General features: G+C 51.4%; 1 protein-coding gene across 1 annotated transcript; it reads right to left on the bottom strand.

Annotated features, from left to right (window-relative positions):
- Positions 1-2,907: 2,907 nt before the first annotated feature.
- Positions 2,908-14,137, bottom strand: GPR83 (G protein-coupled receptor 83; the record flags this gene model as incomplete). Its single annotated transcript, XM_080815204.1, has 4 exons — positions 2,908-3,532; positions 6,744-6,877; positions 9,086-9,211; positions 13,754-14,137. 4 exons carry the CDS (start codon positions 14,135-14,137, stop codon positions 2,908-2,910), a joined length of 1,269 nt encoding a protein of 422 aa, XP_080671330.1.
- Positions 14,138-17,892: the final 3,755 nt, after the last annotated feature.

A 17,892-nucleotide genomic window follows, 5' to 3' on the forward strand; every position in this document is an offset into this window, starting at 1 on the left:
TCCTTTTCTACGTGTCTCCTCAAAACCTAATTTCCAAGAAGGTAGCATTTCCCCAATTTTGCTCTGTGGTCTATAGCTGAGCCTCAGTCCCAACCACAATGTAGAAATGGTAATACCCACCCCAGAGGACTGCTGTGAGGGTGAATGAGATCATGAGCTGTGAAGCATTTAGCATGGTATCTTCATATTTGGTGTCAGCAAATCTTACTTCCCTTCTCTTTTTCCTATGCTTTTCATTTTTCTTTCAAGTCTTCCCCTTGGCTCAGTAAATTATCCCTATAAGCAACCTTCCATGAAATTATGTGACACTGATTTCCTGGGCTCTGGGTGGCATCAGAGTAACTATGTATAATCGAAGACCCCTACCCAGCTTACCTGGTAGGACAAGGGGACCCTAGGCCCAGTGGGGCAGAAATCCTGGTCAACATGGGAATGTGGCATCCATTGCACACTCTGGGTTGGGGAAACAATCCCAAGGCTCCAGTGGCAGCTCTACTTCTTCCCGAACCACCGAGGACTCATGGGTGGAGTCCTGGGTCCTCAGCACAGATTCATAATCACAAAAGAGGGGACGTGGCAGCCAGTTCAATGGAAGAAGCACTAGACTGAGATTAGAGGTTTCCAGCTGGCTATTGACCCTACCCAAAGCATGTCTGTGCTTCCTTGGTTATAACACACAGGGGTGTGGGCAGATGGTCTTCATGCTCTCTTTGTGATGCAATGGACCTCCATTTTAAAGGTTACCAACTGTGGTTTAATCAGAAGTCCAAGAAGCATAGTCCATGCATCCAAAATATATTTTATTGAAACTGGAGCGTTTACAGTAAAGTACGCATTATGACACATCAGAAAGACTCAAGTTTAACAACTTTCACATTCACAAATACAAATCGCTTTTGGCTCTGAGGCACACAGAGAAAACAAGGGGAATGGGGAAGACAAGGTATTGTCTTGGAGGCCCAGACCTACTGGGCCACGTACAGGTCTTCCCCCACAGAGAAGGGCCTCCTTTGACTTGGCAGTATTTCTAGATGCCCTCACCAGGAGGAAAAGTAAAGCTTCCCCATGATTCCAGAGCAGGACAAACTATGTGTAATTCTGCTGCCTGTTTTCTTTCTGGTTCAAAGAATTTCCATGGCAGCATTAACATGTCTTGACACCACAGAGACAGTAGGCACTGACCTGGAAGCCATTTGGCCTGAAAAATCCATCTTGGGAACCCTATGGGCTTAGAAGCCAATCTGTCCCATGAGAGTCAAACATTTCAAACATACTCATAAATAGAGAGAGTAGGATAATGAACCCCCATGGTTAATTATAGGAAAGCAGATAATATGACCAAGTTCAGTTTCAAGGAACAGTCAAGAGATCTAAGTGAAACTTGGACAAAGTCCTTCTCTCCAAACCTCAGTTCTCCACTCAGCTCCATAACCATGTTTGCTTTCAAGATCCGTCTGGTGCTAGGAAGAAACCTAAAACCAGTGTAAGAGTGGCAGTTGTTTAGGGTGGGTGAATTAAGTTCTATTCTGCCTTTGTCTCCTGGGTGACACAGTGAGTCACTCAGGACCAAACTGGAGGGGATGAAAACACTCAGTCTCTGGAATGAGATTTCTCTGGCATGTTGAGTCCTTAAGGACTATCATGACATCACAGGTTTCTGAAGGTGACATGGGAGACACCAGGGTGATGCTGACAAGTGAGTCGTTTTGGGGGAACTGGTGTGAAGAAGCCGTATTTATTATTCAGACAACACAGAGAAGTGGCCTGTCTAGACAGCTTGGGAGGATTTGAAGTGTCTAAGAGCAATTATTTCTGGCATGTTGGAGAGCCTGCTCCATCATCTCCTGTAAAATCAGGGCAACATTTTACCACTTCTTGTTCCATGTGAGTGCAGGAGGGAAGGAATTATGCCTCCTCGATGAGTTTTGTTTCCCGGCTCATCATGATGGCCGCCATTTGAGAACTTCATCCAGACCTTTCCCACCACTGGCTACAAGAAGGCGGCAGTCTGTTGGCTCCATGACAGCCTTACTCTTGGGTTCCTCTCCCACCTCTTCTTCCAATTCTTCTGGTGGACACTACCCCTGGGAGAGAGGTTCGGAAGTTCTCTGTTATGCCCAGTCGCTTGCTTGAGTCTACATGGAAAAGTGTGATTCAGGATGGAAGGGAGAGTGTGCGCAGACACACATGCAAAGGGAAAAGTTGTAAATAAATCCATAGCATATTAACAAAATGCAGAAAGGGGTGACTTTTGTTTTCTTCTGGTGCGCTTCTAAATTTTCCCAAGTTTTTAATAATAATCCTTCTTTAAGAGAACTCAGTAATTCCTCTTTAAGGGCCCTAATTGGTCCTTTCTTGTCATCTGTCCAGCCAGCCACTATACTACTGAGATTCATCCTGGCCCAGGACTTCAGAAAGTGAGGCCCCAAAACCCTCCACGTCAGCTATGGCTCACTCACCTTTCAAGGCCAATGAATGTTGTTCGAGTAGAGTTCTGTGCATCTGGATCAGCCACGCCCCAAGTATGACTCAGGTGTCCTTTATGAACATTCGGCGGTAGGGAGGGTTGTTAGGCAGCCAACTGACTCAGCCCTCATGTGGGCTGAAGCTGTCCTGGGTTCTCTGGCTCAGGGAACCAAGCTAATACGCCTCGCGGCATTTCTTAGACAGGAATTCATAAACACATGTCTGATTTGTAGCTGCCTTTTAGTTTTCATGTCAAACGGGGTAGGAGGCTAGACAGCATTTCCTAGGAAATCCAGGGTCCCGTAGCTTCTGTAGGGCCTTGTTTCCAGCACTGTGAAGGTCATGTGTGAGGGGACAGGCATTTTTCCAGGATCCGTCCTCAGATCCTCTGCTGACCTTGGCTGGGGACAGAGCCCTCTCCCTGCCCCTTCCCGCCTCCCTCTAAGTCATTGCCACGATGGGCTCCACAGCAGACAGGTCGGTCTTCCCAGACTGGAGTTGGGAGGAGGGAAAGAGGTTACTGGCCAGTGGAGCCCTCCGGCCATCGCTCTTCTCTGTCCAAGCCACCCTGAAAGAAGGGACTGGGGAAGGTGGCCTTTCCTCCTGGGGCTTGGGCAGCCTTTGGCACATGCCCAGTAATGCCTTCAGCTCGACCCTGAAGTTCTCATTGAGCCAGCAGTAGATGAAGGGATTGTAGCAAGTGCTGCTCATGGCAAACCAGTGGAAGGCGAAGTAGAGGGCATTGTTGGTGTGGATGACCTTGCTGGACAGGAGGAGGACATAGCAGTTGAGGGGGAACCAGCAGAGAGCGAAGAGGACCACCACCAGCATCAGCATCTTGATAGTCTTTTTCTTCTTACGCCGAAGGGCCAGGTACTGCTCCGTGGTCACATCCCCAATGGTGTTGCACAACCACAGCTTCTTGGCCACTCGGGCGTAGGCCACGGAGATGATGAGGAGGGGGAGGATGTACAGCAGGATGAAAGTGGCCAAGTCCAGGTACTTCCAGAAGAGGTCAGCTGGCTCAGGGAAGTCTGGCAGGCACAGGGAGCGGACAATGTTCTCACTGGTGGCAAGGGGGACAGGGAGAGACAGAGACATAGAAACAGGGAGAGGCAGAGACGGAGAAAGGAAGAGGAGGGTGTGCCATTAGTGTGGAAAGGCCTCATCCCAAGAAGCACTGGCCTTCCTCCCCACTGGGCTCCCCGCTCATCTCTTCGAGCGCTTTTGCTACAGCAAAATTATCTAGGACATTTCTGGCTCTCCCACTAGGCTGGGAGTTCTATAAGGATAAGGAGAGCACCTGCTCTCTCTGTGCCTCTTAACCTTGTATTCTTCTTGAACAGGCCTATAACAGAGACCCAGTAAATATTTGTTCAATGAATGGATACAACACTGGGGTTCCTCCTCTTAAGAACCAACTCACCCTGAGAGCACAACGTGCTCAGGAAATCCTGAAACTCCCCGGTTTATCACCTACTCCCATTCCAGAGGGGAATTAAGAAGGGGGACAAAGAAATGATGGGTCTTAAGAACATGAGTGGCAGAGCCTGAGCTAACATACCTTCAGCCATTCATATAGCAAGTATCTCTTTTCTATGGTTCTCTTTGAGGAACCCCCAGAGCTGGTGTGTTAGGACTCTGCAGATTCTGAACTGTTGAATGAGGAGGCGCGAGGCACCCATGCAGGGCCGGCAAGTACCTCCCTCGGCATCCGAACTCCCACTTTGGGGAAGTGAAAACCGCGGGGCCGTTTTGACAGAAGGCGCGGTTTCAATACACTCACACGTAGGAAGCCACGCCACGAGATTTGTTACTCACAAAGCCCAGAACGGAGGCACCGGGAGCTGGGGGAAGGGCTGTCCTCTGTCCGGGTCACCAGCAAGCATGCGATAGAAAGCAGGGTCGCAAGCACCTCTTGTGTGGAAGGTGGCTGGGGCGGGGCTCACTCGAAGTGGTCGCTTTAGAAGGTGACCCGGGAAAAACAAGGCAGGAACTTGTGGTGGGAATCCCAACCCCGTGTCCTAATCTAAACGTCCTGACTGTGAGTGTGAACGGAGTTGTCATACTGCAGAAGGTCTAAACTCAAGATGGCTGTTTTCTCATTGCTCTTGTCCTAGGTGCTGGTGGCCCTCATTACTGAGAGAATTCTCTTTGCTTCTGTTAGCAGGGGGAAAAACAAACAAAAGAAACCAGCTCCCCATGTGTGAGGGCAGATGGGAGTCCGAGTGCTAGGGGATTTGGGTATGTGATTCATTTCAGTATCACAGAATTTGGGGAGGGAGCCTTTATAAATTACAGCTGACCCTTGGGCAACAGAGAGGTTAGGGGTATCGACCCCTGCACAGCTGAAAACCCATGGGTGAGTTTTGACTTCCCCCAAATTTAACTACCAGTCACCCACTATTGACTGGAAGCCATATTGAAAACATAAACTGTTGATTTACACATTATTTTGTGTATGTATTAGATACTGTATTCTTCCAATAAAGTAAGGACAAGAAAATGTTATTAAAACAAGGAGGATTTTAATCAACTGAGTGGCTCAGTGGGTTAAAGCGTCTGCCTTCAGCTCAGGTCCTGATCCCAGGATCCTGGGATCGAGTTCCGCACTGGACTCCCTGTTCAGTGGGGAGCCTGCTTCTCCCTCTGCCTCTGCACCTCTCCCACTTGTGTTCTCTCTCTCTATGACAAATAAGTAAATAAAATATTTAGAATTAAAATATTTAAAATCAGGAGAAAGAAAAAACACCTTTCTAGTGCTGGAATCTATCAGTGGCAAAAATCCACATAGAAGTTGATCCACACCGTTCGAACAAGTGTTGCTCAAGTGTCCGCTGTAGCTGTAACCAGCCTTCAGACTTAGTCTCTTGACCCTGCTTGTGTCACAGAAATGTATGTTTCTAAGTGCACACCTCAGGAGGAGTAGCGCGTGGTGACTGTGGGACACACCAGCACTGCACCCCTAGTTTCCTCAGATCCCTTTTACAGGTCTGCAGTGCCAGGACGCTAGGCCCCAGACAACCCTGTGATCTTGTAGGTGCCTAGCCTTGGGCCACTGAAATCATTTCCTACAGATCCCCTAAGAGCCAGAAGGGGCTGGGAGTTTCCATTTTCCCCAGGGAAGCCTGAAATATGAAAGCCCAGCTCCCTTGCTTCCCCCAACAACCCTCCACCCTCAAATTGCGCCTTCCCTTGGTCTCCCTCCACTTGCTATCCTGCGTCCCCTCTCCCTCAGCCATGACCCCTGGGAGCACGTCCTTATAATCACAAAGCGCGATCTATATCATCACAGGGTCTGTTTCTAAGGAACCTCCATCGAAAACAACTATGAACTGATGAAAATCGCTTGAAGCTCATTTATTCACTCACTCATTTATTCAGTAAGTAAGTGATTACGTACTAAGAGCCTATCACGTGGAGACAGTAAGTTAGGTGCTAGGGGACACCAAGGTAGCAGAATCAGAAATGATGCCAACTCTCCCCAACCTTACAGTCTAGCTGGGGGCAGCACCTTCAGTGAACTAGTACCACACACAAGTGTTTAAATGTTTAAAAAATGAAGTGCTTTGAAAGAAATTCTCATTCTGTGAGAGGATATGACTGACAAAGAAGTCTGAAAGGGAGGCAGAGGGAAGTGGAGCTTCCTGCCTCAGACACACGGACACAGGCATGTTCGGTTTGCAGGTCGGGTAAGGACATTTAAACATCACCATTTTAGGAGCGTCTGGGTGGCTCCGTCATTAAGCATCTGCCTTCGGCTCAGGTCATGATCCCAAGGTCCTGGGTTGAGTCCTGTATTGGGTTCCCTGCTCAGGGAGAGCCTACTTCTTCTTCTCCCACTCGCCCTAGCTTATGTTCCCGCTCATGCTGTGTCACTCTGTCAAATAAATAAATAAAATCTTAATAGATAAATAAATAAACATTGCCAATTTAGAATTTTGAATCTTGGTCTGTGTGATTGTGTGGGTACGTGTTCCCAGGGAAGAAGCTGTTCGCTACCGCCTTGACCTTGCGGACACGCTGGGTGAAGAACAAGGAGGGAACCGAAGTGGCTGAGAGGAAGAGAGGAGAGAGAGTGGAAGGGATGCCACAGAGAGTCGTCGTCATCGCCCCCCCCGCCCCGCCCGGCCCCGCTCAGAAGCAAGAGGACGGGAGACAGGCAGAGGGAACAGCTGGGTGCAGCAGGTACTGGGGGCGGGGCCGGAGTGGGGATGCTCAGATTTCCCTGTCAAGGTCCTCCGCAGCCACAGGCTGCTCCTTACTAGCCAACTCACCTGTACTTGAAGGTAAATAATTTCTGGCAGATGGCGTGTGGGAGTGAAAAGAACGTCGCCATGGTCCAGATGACCGTGATGTAGATGACCCCTTTCGTGATGGAGATCCGGGGTTTCAATGGATGCATGATGACCTGGAAAACAAGCAGTGTGTGTCGCCAGCTGAAGAAATGCAGAAGCAGACAGAATCCTGACGACGCAGCTGCTGTGTCTCTCTAAGGCAGGTAGGTCCGATTTGTAAAGAGGCACCCCCCCTTCATTCAGGATGAAGCCCCTGGACCACGCCACCCCCACGGCCCCCCTCCAGCGGGTCGTCTGGACCCAGAGACTCCAAGCAGCTCAGAGGCATCTTGCCATCATGTGTGGCAGAAGGAGGGGGCGGGGCAGGGGTGGGGTAGGAGGTCTGCTTGCATGACACCCACCAGGCCAGGAGAAGGACAAGCCATGTTCAGCCTCTGCCTTGGGATCGTGCCCTGCCCCCTCTCCCAGGACCCTTTAGGTCATGGAGGGCTCTGACCTCATGGGAAGCTGCATGGACGTTTATCTGGGGATTCACAACACTGGTGATAAAATTATTTATTTATTTAAATTGTTGCATTTGTTGTTAAAGCTGCAGTGGGTCCGGCTTTCCCGTGCCTATAGGAAAGCCTGGGTTGCAGACTTTGGGCTGAAAAGCATCCTGGAATTGCCACAATGCGACAATCCATTCTCCTTAAACCTTTAGGTCAAGACTTGGGAATTTCATGGCATCCTCGTGTTCTAAGAGCAGGAGCATTCTTTCTTACAAAAGGCACCCTGAGACAGGTGAATCCAGGGTTAGGGGGAGAGGTCATATAGAGTGACACAGTGGACATTCTGGCTGTGTCCCCCCAAATTTTTCTCCAGTTTTTTTCTAGGTTTTATGGGAGGAAGTCACTAGGCTTTAGAAGCGGCTCCACACAGCCCCCTTCTGGAGCTCGCCGTCTTTGCCCCTCGCGCTCCCTCCTTGTTCAGGTTGCTGAGAGAAGTGAGAGCCTGAGTCAGAAGCCCTGGACATCACTCGAAGATTTCACTGGCTTTGGGACAAGTCCCCGTTTGGGGGGTTTATAACACAGCAACGTGATCAATGTGGGCAAGACTTATCCCCATGCTCCTCAGAGCGACCCACCTTTGGCCCAAGGGTCACTCAGCCATGTTAAGATGGGGGTAAGCACAGGCCAGGTAAGGGCGACCCAGAATCCCTCTTGTTGAATTCAGGGAGAAGGTTAAGAAAAGGCAGAAAAATATTTGTATGCCAGCTTTTCAGACATTGCCCAAAGCGTCTGCAATAGAAACGCCAAAATGACGAAACTGCAGGGCTGAAGAAATCTGTTTGCCCGGCCCAGTTCCATTCCCAATGATGAATGTCTGCTAAGCCATCCCTTTCAAGTGTCATCCGGCCCTTGTTTAAAAGTGGCCAGTGAAATGAAACTCATCACCTCCCCAGGCAGCTCTGTTCTATGAGAAAATTCTTTCTCACCCTGAGCTGTATCTTTGAATCTGCATCTTTGAAGCCTCCTCTCCCTTGGTCTTTGTTTGCGCCTCTTGGAGCTACTCACAATAAATTCTACCCTCTCTCTGTCCGGTGGCCCTTATGGTATTGGCCTTGTAGGTGCCCCTCAGCCTGCTCAGAGCAGGGTGGTCTAGTGATCAGAGCAGAGGCTTGAAGCCAGACAGACCTCAGTGCTAATCCTAGCTTTGTCAGTCACCGGGCAGGTGATCTTGGGAAAGTTACACACGTACTTTCCTTCGCTTCCATTCCTCGGTTCCACACAGACCTAAGGACGCAACATGGACTGACTGAGTCAGCGTGTGGGAGGTCCTTGCCACAGAGGCATCCTCCTCCAGGATAGGCATCCCCAGGCCCTCTTTGGTTTCCTTTGCCATATCCACCATGTGCGTCTGACGGGGCAGGACAGCGAGCAGGGCCTTCCTGCCCTACCCTGAGGCCCGCTCCTGCCACCTGGATACTCTAGCTTACTCCTCGATAACGGGGGCCAAGAAACAGCCATCTCCCTTGACTCTGCCCTGCAGTGATTTGTCAATCTCTTTTCATGTGTGATTTTCAGGTTGGCTTTTCTACGCCCAAGACAAGCTCATTAATTTCTGAGACACGACATGGAAGCCTTTGCTGGAACAATGAACTGGGAGTAATGATTTTCTCGTAGCACTTAGCACAAACGTTTTTAAATGCCTAGCCTGAGTGCTCAAACTGGTCAATGAGACAACTACGCATACTGAAACACGTGCAAGGACACCGTGTTGGACCCTGAGAAGCAAAGCCTGACGGGGATGGACAGGGGGTCGGGGGTAGGTGCCCTCACCTGGTGGCGGTCAACGGCGATGGCCGTCAACGTCAGTGCGGAGACATGCAGGGAGCAGTACTGGGCGAAGCGGCTGACGTGGCACATGCCTTTCCCGAACACCCAGGTGCTGTTCACAAAGCGGACCTGGAAACCAGCCCACAGAGGTCAGAGGCCTTGAGCCTGACACCCAGCCCCTGTGGCCTCTGAGGAGCATCCCTCGGGAGGCTTCTTCCACTCCACTCTCCTCAGCCATGGATCACACATGATTCCCTCCGGCAGGACTGATTTCCAATCACTCGATTCAGGGAAACCTGATCACGTTGCTGGGGCCACCCCGTTAGGTGCCGGGAGAGCGTGGGAATCCGTGGGCTTTGGACTTGGACTTGCCGCCTCCACTGGTCTCTAGGTGTGTGGCCTGGGCCAAGGGATACAATCTCTCTGAACCTCAGTTTCCTTATTTGTAAAACGAGCCTTAAAAATCTCTACCTTGTAGGCTTATTGTAAGGATTAAGCTTTCAGAAGGTCTATAAAGGGTGGAACACCGTGTCTGGCAGATCAGTAGAAAGATATTATTAGAAAGAAATAGTAGCGGGACGCCTGGGTGGCTCAATTGGTTAAGCAGCTGCCTTCGGCTCAGGTCATGATCCCAGCGTCCTGGGATCGAGTCCCACATCGGGCTCCTTGCTCGGCAGGGAGCCTGCTTCTCCCTCTGCCTGCCACTCTGTCTGCTTGTGCTCACTCTCGCTCCTCTCTCTCTCTCTGACAAATAAATAAATAAATAAATCTTTAAAAAAAAAAAAAAGGAAAAGAAAGAAATAGTAGCTATTTTTCTGGTAATAATAAAATCCATTCTTGGCCCGCGTGAGTTCAGACTTAATGGGGGACACACATAGGAAAAATCACAACAGAGCATGGGGGCTGTGCTCTCTAATTTCGACTAAGCAAACCTGCAAGTTCTTCTGGGAAGGGGACCGAGGGGCCTGGAGAGGGGCAGGCAGGCTGGAGAGAAGACAAGCTCCAGGCCAGCGTGGGAGCCTAGGAGCAGACCGAGGCCTTATCCCTCATCACCCACAGCTGCCTGCTCACTCCCTCAGTGCTCCAGCCACTCCTGACCGATGCCCGAGAAAGCTCAGGCACTGATTCTGAACAAGTCTGGGGAGAGGACCCAGTATCTCAGGATGCAAGAAGGGAAGTATTCAGTGCCAGAGAAGGCCCAGACAGAGGGCCACAAGGCAGGGTGGGAGGGGGCTGAGGGAGAGGAAACGATAGAGTGAAAAACAGAGCAAGTCAGTTGGACAGAAAGAATACCATGATTTACAACAGAGTATTTGCCTGTGATTTTTGTATGTGATTTACAACACAGTATTTGCCTCTTACGACTGTCACCTGGGGCAAAGCTCTTAGGCTCTATGAGCTTTACTGTCCTCCTCAGTAAAATGGGCTGAAGTTGTTGTGAAAATCAAACAAGAAAGAACACATGGAGAGTAGGTAGAGCAGTGCTTTGTACGGAAGAAGCACTTAACACGGTAACTACTCCCATTGCGACATGGGACACTTGAGATGAGCTTTAAAGAGTAAGTAGTCTCGGGCGCCTGGGTGGCTTAATGGGTTAAAGCCTCTGCCTTTGGCTCCAGTCATGATCTCAGGATCCTGGGGTTGAGCCATGCATTGGGCTCTCTGCTCAGCGGAGAGCGTGCTTCCTCCTCTTTCTCTCTCTGCCTGCCTCTCTGCCTGCTTGTGATCTCTGTCTGTCAAATAAATAAATAAAATCTTAAAAAAAAAAAAAAGGTAAGTAGTCTTGGGGCACCTGGGTGGCTCCGTCAAGGTTAAGCGTCTGCCTTTGGCTCAGGTCATGATCCCAGGGTCCTGGGATCGAGCCCCACGTCGGGCTTCTTGTTCCGAGGGAAGCCTGCTTCTCCCTCTCCCACTCCCCCTGCTTGTGTTCCCTCTCTCGCTGTGTCTCTCTCTGTCAAATAAATAAATAAGAAATCTTAAAAAAAAAAAAAAAAAGGAATAAATAGTCTTTGTTCCTATGGTAGTAAGAACAAAGGCTTGGCCCTGAGTCAGAAATCCCAGGCCCTGTTTGAGGAATAGGCAGTGGGATGGTTTGGCGGGAGTGTGTGGAAGAGAGTCGCGAGGGACCACGAGTATGGCCGGATCATGACACTAGGACAGCAGACCAAAGATTTACTCTCTGTGGGGTTGGGAGCCGGCAGCCACATGAGGCTTTTGAGCTGTCCATGAACATTATAGAGCTAGACATCGTCAGCGATTCCTGCTTCTCACCTCCCACCTTCAAGGCATTACAGAGCCAACCGAGCTGCCTTCCACGGCTTTCAGATCATCTCCTCTTCTCCAGTCCCAAGGCCATGGTCCTCGTGGAGTGCCCATCATTTCTCCCCCAGACCGTTTAAAGCCTCCTAAAGGCTTCCCCTTCCTCCTAAAGGCCAATCTTGGCCACTTGTGATTCAGGCTTCACACTGCTAATGGTATTTTCCCAACTAAAAATCAGATTACTGTCACCTTCCCGCTTTACTGTCACCCTCCCGATTTGCCTCATCCTGGCCTTCGGGACAGAGCCAGATGCCTCTGGAGTACCCAGGCCCCTTCACAAGCTGGTCCCAGCCTTCCTTCCTGGCCCACCTCCGCTTGTCTCCGGCTCCCCCGGGCACCCCCCACTACACTCTGCCCCACTGCCCCTCCACCCCATTAAGAGCCACTCAACATCCCCTCAACACAAAATGAGCTTTGACACACTTTGCCTTTGATCGCCGGGTCCCTCTGTCTGCGTGAAGCCTTCACCTCAATCTGGGAAACTCCTGCCCTTCCAGGCCCCTTTGAAATGTCATGTTCTTTGTAGTCTCCTGTGACCCTCTCCTGGGACTCTGGCAAGACAGAACAAATGATTCTCTCCTCCAGGCTCCACCATGTTCTATGCAGGCCTCTGTCACGGGAATTGTAAGTAACTGTTTGCTTTTCTCTCGATGACCAGAGCTAAACTTCACGCTCACTGTCATGTGTAAAGTGGACAGGAAAGAAGACCAGGGACAAAGAACGTTGTCACCAATTAGCTGGAAGACAGGATGCCTTACCTTAGAAGACCCTCCCCCCAACCCTTTCATACACTCTTGTGCTTCAAGGTAACAGGAGATATGGGATGGGGGGGGTGGTATTTGGAAGCCCTTTTGTCCTTGGCTGGTGACAAGAGGATTCCGAGTAGCGAGGAATCAGTTAGATATAAGCTGGCCAACGAGCAGGAAAAGTCCACGGTTTGGAGTAGTGGAAGCTTAACATGGTCCAAGAACACACCCCGCCCCTCACCTGCCACCCCCGGATTCAGTGGCTTAGTGGACTGACCTCTGGCCTTAAGTCAGAAAAGTAATTCTTATCATGCCTTTTGCCAATAACCAGCTAAGTGACCTTGGACAAGGGACTGAACCTCTATCTGTGCCTTAGTTTCCTCACTGGCAAAACGTAATTTTCTCATAAGTGAGGACAAAAGAGAGAAGGTAGTATTAAAATGTGAGGTTCAGAAGGATGTTCACACAGGTGGGAGTTCACCCTTTTCCTTTGGCTTGTCTATTATTTCTGGTCGAGTATGAGTGTGAGAGAGAGAGACAGAGAGGGAGGGAGAGAGACAAAGAGTCTGCTTTGGTCAAAACACCAATAATAACAAGGTTATTCCATAAAGTGAAAAAAAAACAAAAACAAAAACAAAAACGTTAACTCATGTTGCAGAAACCTAAGGGACAACTGTCATTAGACTGCTTGGTCCTAGCCCTCACAATCCCAAACCACCCAGGAGCACCACACTCCCGAGTCCTGAGTCCCAAGTCCCGGAGGGACGGAAAGGACACCGCTCATGCCAAGCAGCCAGTGCCTTGGTGGGAGGATGGGGGGTGTTCATCTACCATCCACGTGCAAGTGAAAGTGCCCCCAGCCCGGCCCTGGGACCCAAGCCCATCTCATCCTCATCTCTCCCCCAGCACACTTCTGATGCTGAGACGCAATTTAAATAAGTGGTCTAGGAAAATGCACTTAAGTGTCCATTAACAATTAGCAATTGTTTGCTGTCGCAGCTGTGGCACAAAGCAGCACCCTAGGGTGGCGGGGGGCGGGGCATTGAATGGGCTGGAACTTTGGGGATGGGGGGGTACTTAGCAATCTCTACCAACATTTCCAGGAGCTTCGATTTACCGCTTTATATCCAGTAGGCCCAAAGGCCAATGCTATTAAACAGGAAGTGGTCGTTTGCTCCGGGGTGACTGCAGACACTCCGGTCACTGACCCCAGTGCCCCCAGCTGCAGAAGCTCGGGCTCAGAAGGTGATGAGACAGACAGAAAAGAGAGCGAGAGGGAGGACAGAAAAACAAAACCACAGAGGACAGAAAGAGAGGGAAAGGGAGGATAGAGACAGTCACCGGGAGGGAAAAAGATGAAGACACAAAGAGTCAGAGCAAAGGGACAAAAGTCTGCGAGATAGGGCAGAGTTCAGACTTCAGCGAGGAAGCCAGAAGGGAAGGAGCTGGAGAGGCGCAGCCCGTGCCCCCACCCCCTACCCCCCACCCCCGCGCCTCGGACCAGACCCGGGGCAACCGGGTCGCGGGGGAGAACTGGAAGGACCGAGGAGAGAGGGGCGCCGGGCATGCGGGACGGGCGGGGGCAAAGCGGGGGCCGGGGCCTCACCAAGGTGAAGGGCGTGTTGAGCAGCGTGATCATGATGTCGGCGACCGCCAGGTTGACGATGAAGAGGCTGGTAGCCGAGTGCATTCGCTGGTTCTTGAAGATGACATGACAGACCAGGACGTTGCCAAAGAGCGAGAAGACGATGATGAAGGAGTAAGCCACGATGAGCAGGGCTTTCACCGTGGGGTTCTGGGACTCGGCCCCATAGCGCTTCCGGCCCACAAAGTTCTGCCAGTCGGAGAAGGTGTAGTTGCTCCAGAAGAAGTGCGAGGCGTTAGGCACGGCCAGGGCCGCCTCCAGGCCGGGCTCGTCGGCCCGGCCCTCGGGGCGCTCGGCGGCTCGCACCAGCGGGAGCAGGCAGAGCAGCACCCCGCGCGCGCCCATCCTGCGGGAGCCCCGGCACCCGAGCCCGCGCTGCGCCCACGTCCGCCCGGAGGGGAGGGCGCCGGCTGCGCTCGGGGCTGCTGGCCGCACTTCTCCCGCTCTGCGCAGCGCCGCGCCGCGGCTCCCGCTCCCGCTCCGGCTCCGGCGGTGACGCGCGCCCGCTCCGCCCGCCCCGCCGGGTGCCCCTTCGGGAATGCAGCCCCGCGGGGCTCGCAAGGCTCTCTCCCCGCGCGCGCTCGCCCGCTCGCTTTCTGGCGCGCCGCGCTCCGCCCGCTCCCACGCTGGGAGTACAACTCCGCTCGGCTTCCGGGGCTCTGTCCCTAAGTCACACTCGCCCCGCCATCCCGCCCCAGCCCGGCTACTGTCAAGGGAGCGGGCAGGCGGGTGGCAGCCGCCCCCGTGGGGGTGCCTGGCGCTTGGGGCGCGCAGCTTGTCAAGCCGGGCGTGCGGGCTCCGGGCAGCCCCCTGTGCGGAGACGGGGATGCACTCCACCTGTGCCCTCGGAGCGTCAGCCCGGGCGCGGTTTCCACACTGCGGTGGATCTCTGGGTCCGGCTGTTTTTAAGGAAGAAGGCGAGTAAGGCTTCTCCAAACCCCTTCGCCCACCAGACTTCAGATTGGCTGGAGGGCTTCCTAGGTTTTGTTTCCTGCAGGTCTTAAGACAATGGGGATGGTGGTGGGGGGTAGGTTTTTCCAAGGAAACTCTTCAAAGCGGAACAATCTGCTGACAGGATCAAAGAATCAAAGGAGGTAAGTAGCTGCGCGCCCCTTGTGGCCGGAGAAGCTTTTGAAGCTTTAGGAAGGGGGGCTATTACCCATGTTTCTGTTCTCTGCCTACTCCACAGGAAATTCTGGTGCCTTGCTCACCCGTTTTCGTTCCCATTGAGTAGTCTCTCCCAGTCATGACAACCCGGCCACCCACCCACTGACCCCATCCCGGGGAGTCAGGATCAAATCACAGCTTTGTCACTTCCTAGCTATGAGATCCTGGGCAAGTTAAATTTAACTTTTCTGCCCTTGGCGAAAGGCTTTCTGGAGCGCCCGGGTGGCTCCGTCTATTAAGCGTCTGCCTTCCGCTCAGGTCATGATCCCAGGATCCTGGGATCCAGCCCAGCAATGGCTTCAGGCTCCCTGCTCAGCGGGGAGTCTGCTTCTCCCTCGGCCCCCTACCCCCAGCCCTGCTTGTGCTTGCTCTCTCTCCCTCTCTCTCTCAAAAAATTAAATAAAATCTTTAAAAGAGAAAAAAAATCTTTCCTTTTCCCACTTGGGTTTTCAGAGACCCCTGAATGTCCCCACCACCCTGCCATCCCATGCTAGATGTGCAGTAATCCGTGGACTGGCATTCGTAACTGCGGGCCCCAGCCCCATTCAAATGGTAAAGGTCAGGTAGACTGTCTATGGTGTTATCTCCCCCTGCTGGGACTCCACCAAAAGACTTAAGTCCAGGTTCCTTCTGAGAATTCCATTTGGCCCAGGGGAAAGCCTGCTCCTTTGTTCCACCTTCACCCTGAAGAATGGGCCCCGCCCACCAAAGTCCTCTTTTTCTCAGGAGGTCAGGAGGAGAGGCCCCAGGCACCTCTCACTTTGGAACTTTTCTGGGGGAAGTTAGATGTCAGCTTCTGTATCCTCTTCAAACTTAAGGAATATAGTTCAAGCTCTCCTACTCATAAGCAGCTAGGAAATGGTTTAAGCGTCATCACAATAAAATACAGGTGCACTTCTCCAGGTGGGAGGGAGCCTGGGAAGTCTTCCCAGAAAGGTGGTACTTTGGTTCAGTCCTAAGGGACCAGGAAGAAACAGGTCACAGAGGAGGCAGAGGGAAGAAGATGGAGTATTCCAGAAGGAAGGAACCATGGTACATGCAAAGACATAGAGGTGAGTATGCTCCCGGCACATTCAGCGACTGTAAGAGTGATTGAACGCATTCCCGAGGGCCCTTGGCATTCACCAAAGGGCCGTAAGTACAAAATGACAAGATCAGGTCTGCATTTTTTTTTTTAAGATTTTATTTATTTATTTGACAGACAGAGATCACAAGTAGGCAGAGAGGCAGGCAGAGAGAGAGAGGGGAAGGGAAGCAGGCTCCCTGCTAAGCAGAGAGCCCGACACGGGGCTCGATCCCAGGACCCTGGGATCATGACCTGAGCCAAAGGCAGAGACTTTAACCCACTGAGCCACCCAAGTGCCCCTCAGGTCTGCATTTTAGAAAGAGCCCTCTAGTGACTTCCTGGGAAATGGGCTGCAGCCGGAGGCAGGAGGTTTGGAGGCTAGTCAAGTGATCCAGGATCAGAGGTGGGCCCTGAATCAAGGTGCGGGCAAAGGGAGGAGCAAGGGTGACAGAGATGGGAGGGAGGACACGTGGCTGATTGCCAAGTTTTCAGTTTGAATCAAACACACAAAAAAACTCAAAAAAGATCCTCCTCTGACCTCACTCCCTCCTGGAGCTTTGAGCCTACCTCTCTCCATTATTTTATCTGCAAATTCAAAGGGGTCCGTTCTTGTTTCCAGTTTTCCCTTCGCATACACTCTTCAGGCAACTCCGTGTAGGGGAGAGGATGGTGAGCAAATGTTCTTCAATTCTGCTGATGGACCTGGTGGGTCCCAGAGGATTAGGTGGTCAGAATCGGAGATTGTGTGACTGGTCCTAGGAGAAGAAACAGGAGTGCCAGGCAGATCAAGTAATAGGTATTTAGTTCTAGAAAAGAAACCAAGAGACTGCCTGTAAGCTTGTAATTCAGGAGCCTGGGTAGACTTAATGGTCTACTAAGGTGACTTGGTACCATCTCAGGGAGGCAAGGCTGGAATGTGCTGGTAATTTAGAGAACAGAATCCTACTTAATCAAATTGTTGAGAAAGAATGAATGGGCAGACTAAGGTTAGTCAGCCTGGAGCACACAGAAAGGAATCAAAGGTAGGCAGTGTCCTTCCAAGCACTGTCCCCCATGTACCCTGCTTGGTGCTCTGTGACAGGTGCACTCATCTGCTCCTAATTAATGTCTTCACTTTGATAACATTTCTCCCCACGTCCCCCTTGGCGATTTGAGGGCGTTTATGCCAGATGCCTGAAACCTCCCCTCCATCGGAAGACAAGATGACGTATTTTTGCTCTTAGCTTTCCACAGAAGAAAATCCTGAGACAAAGATTCTAGAGGAAGGGTTTATTTGAGAAATGAAGGCAAACACCAGTAGGGGAATGGAAAAGCGAGACAAGGTTGGGAAGGGGCCAGTAGTCTATTGGCAGGCCGGCTACCACTGTGAGTGACTGGAGCCCCTTCCTTTTGGGAAAGCCATTGCAAAGCAGACACATCGGCTATCCAAACCAGTAGACAAGAGCTAGATATCTACCCACCCAACTCCTGTCAATCACTGGTTGAAGGCTGCTCCCAGGGGTGTGATAATTCTCTTGCACTTCCAGTTGTCAAGGAGACAAGTAAATATTGGTTCTGGTTGGAATTTGGACGGATGTGCTCTTCTGTGAGCATTTGGCTCTCTGCTTAGTCTCCCAAGTTCCCAGCGCCCAACTCTCCTGGCCCGAATGTACTCTCAACTGTAGCAACAGCTCAGTGCTTGATGAAAGAACATCCCCCACCCACCCCACATCAAGGCTAAGTTTTTAAAAAGAAGTCCCTTCCTCAGAGACCTTAATGGTTCTGTAACATTATCATTTGTTATTATGAAGATGATTTGGGAAGACACAGAGCTGCTCTTACAGAATGAGACAGCTCCTTCCTTTGTGCGTTCTGAATAAAACTGAGG

This window comes from Martes martes (genome assembly GCF_963455335.1).
Source record: "Martes martes genome assembly, chromosome: 10".
NCBI lineage: Eukaryota > Metazoa > Chordata > Mammalia > Carnivora > Mustelidae > Martes > Martes martes.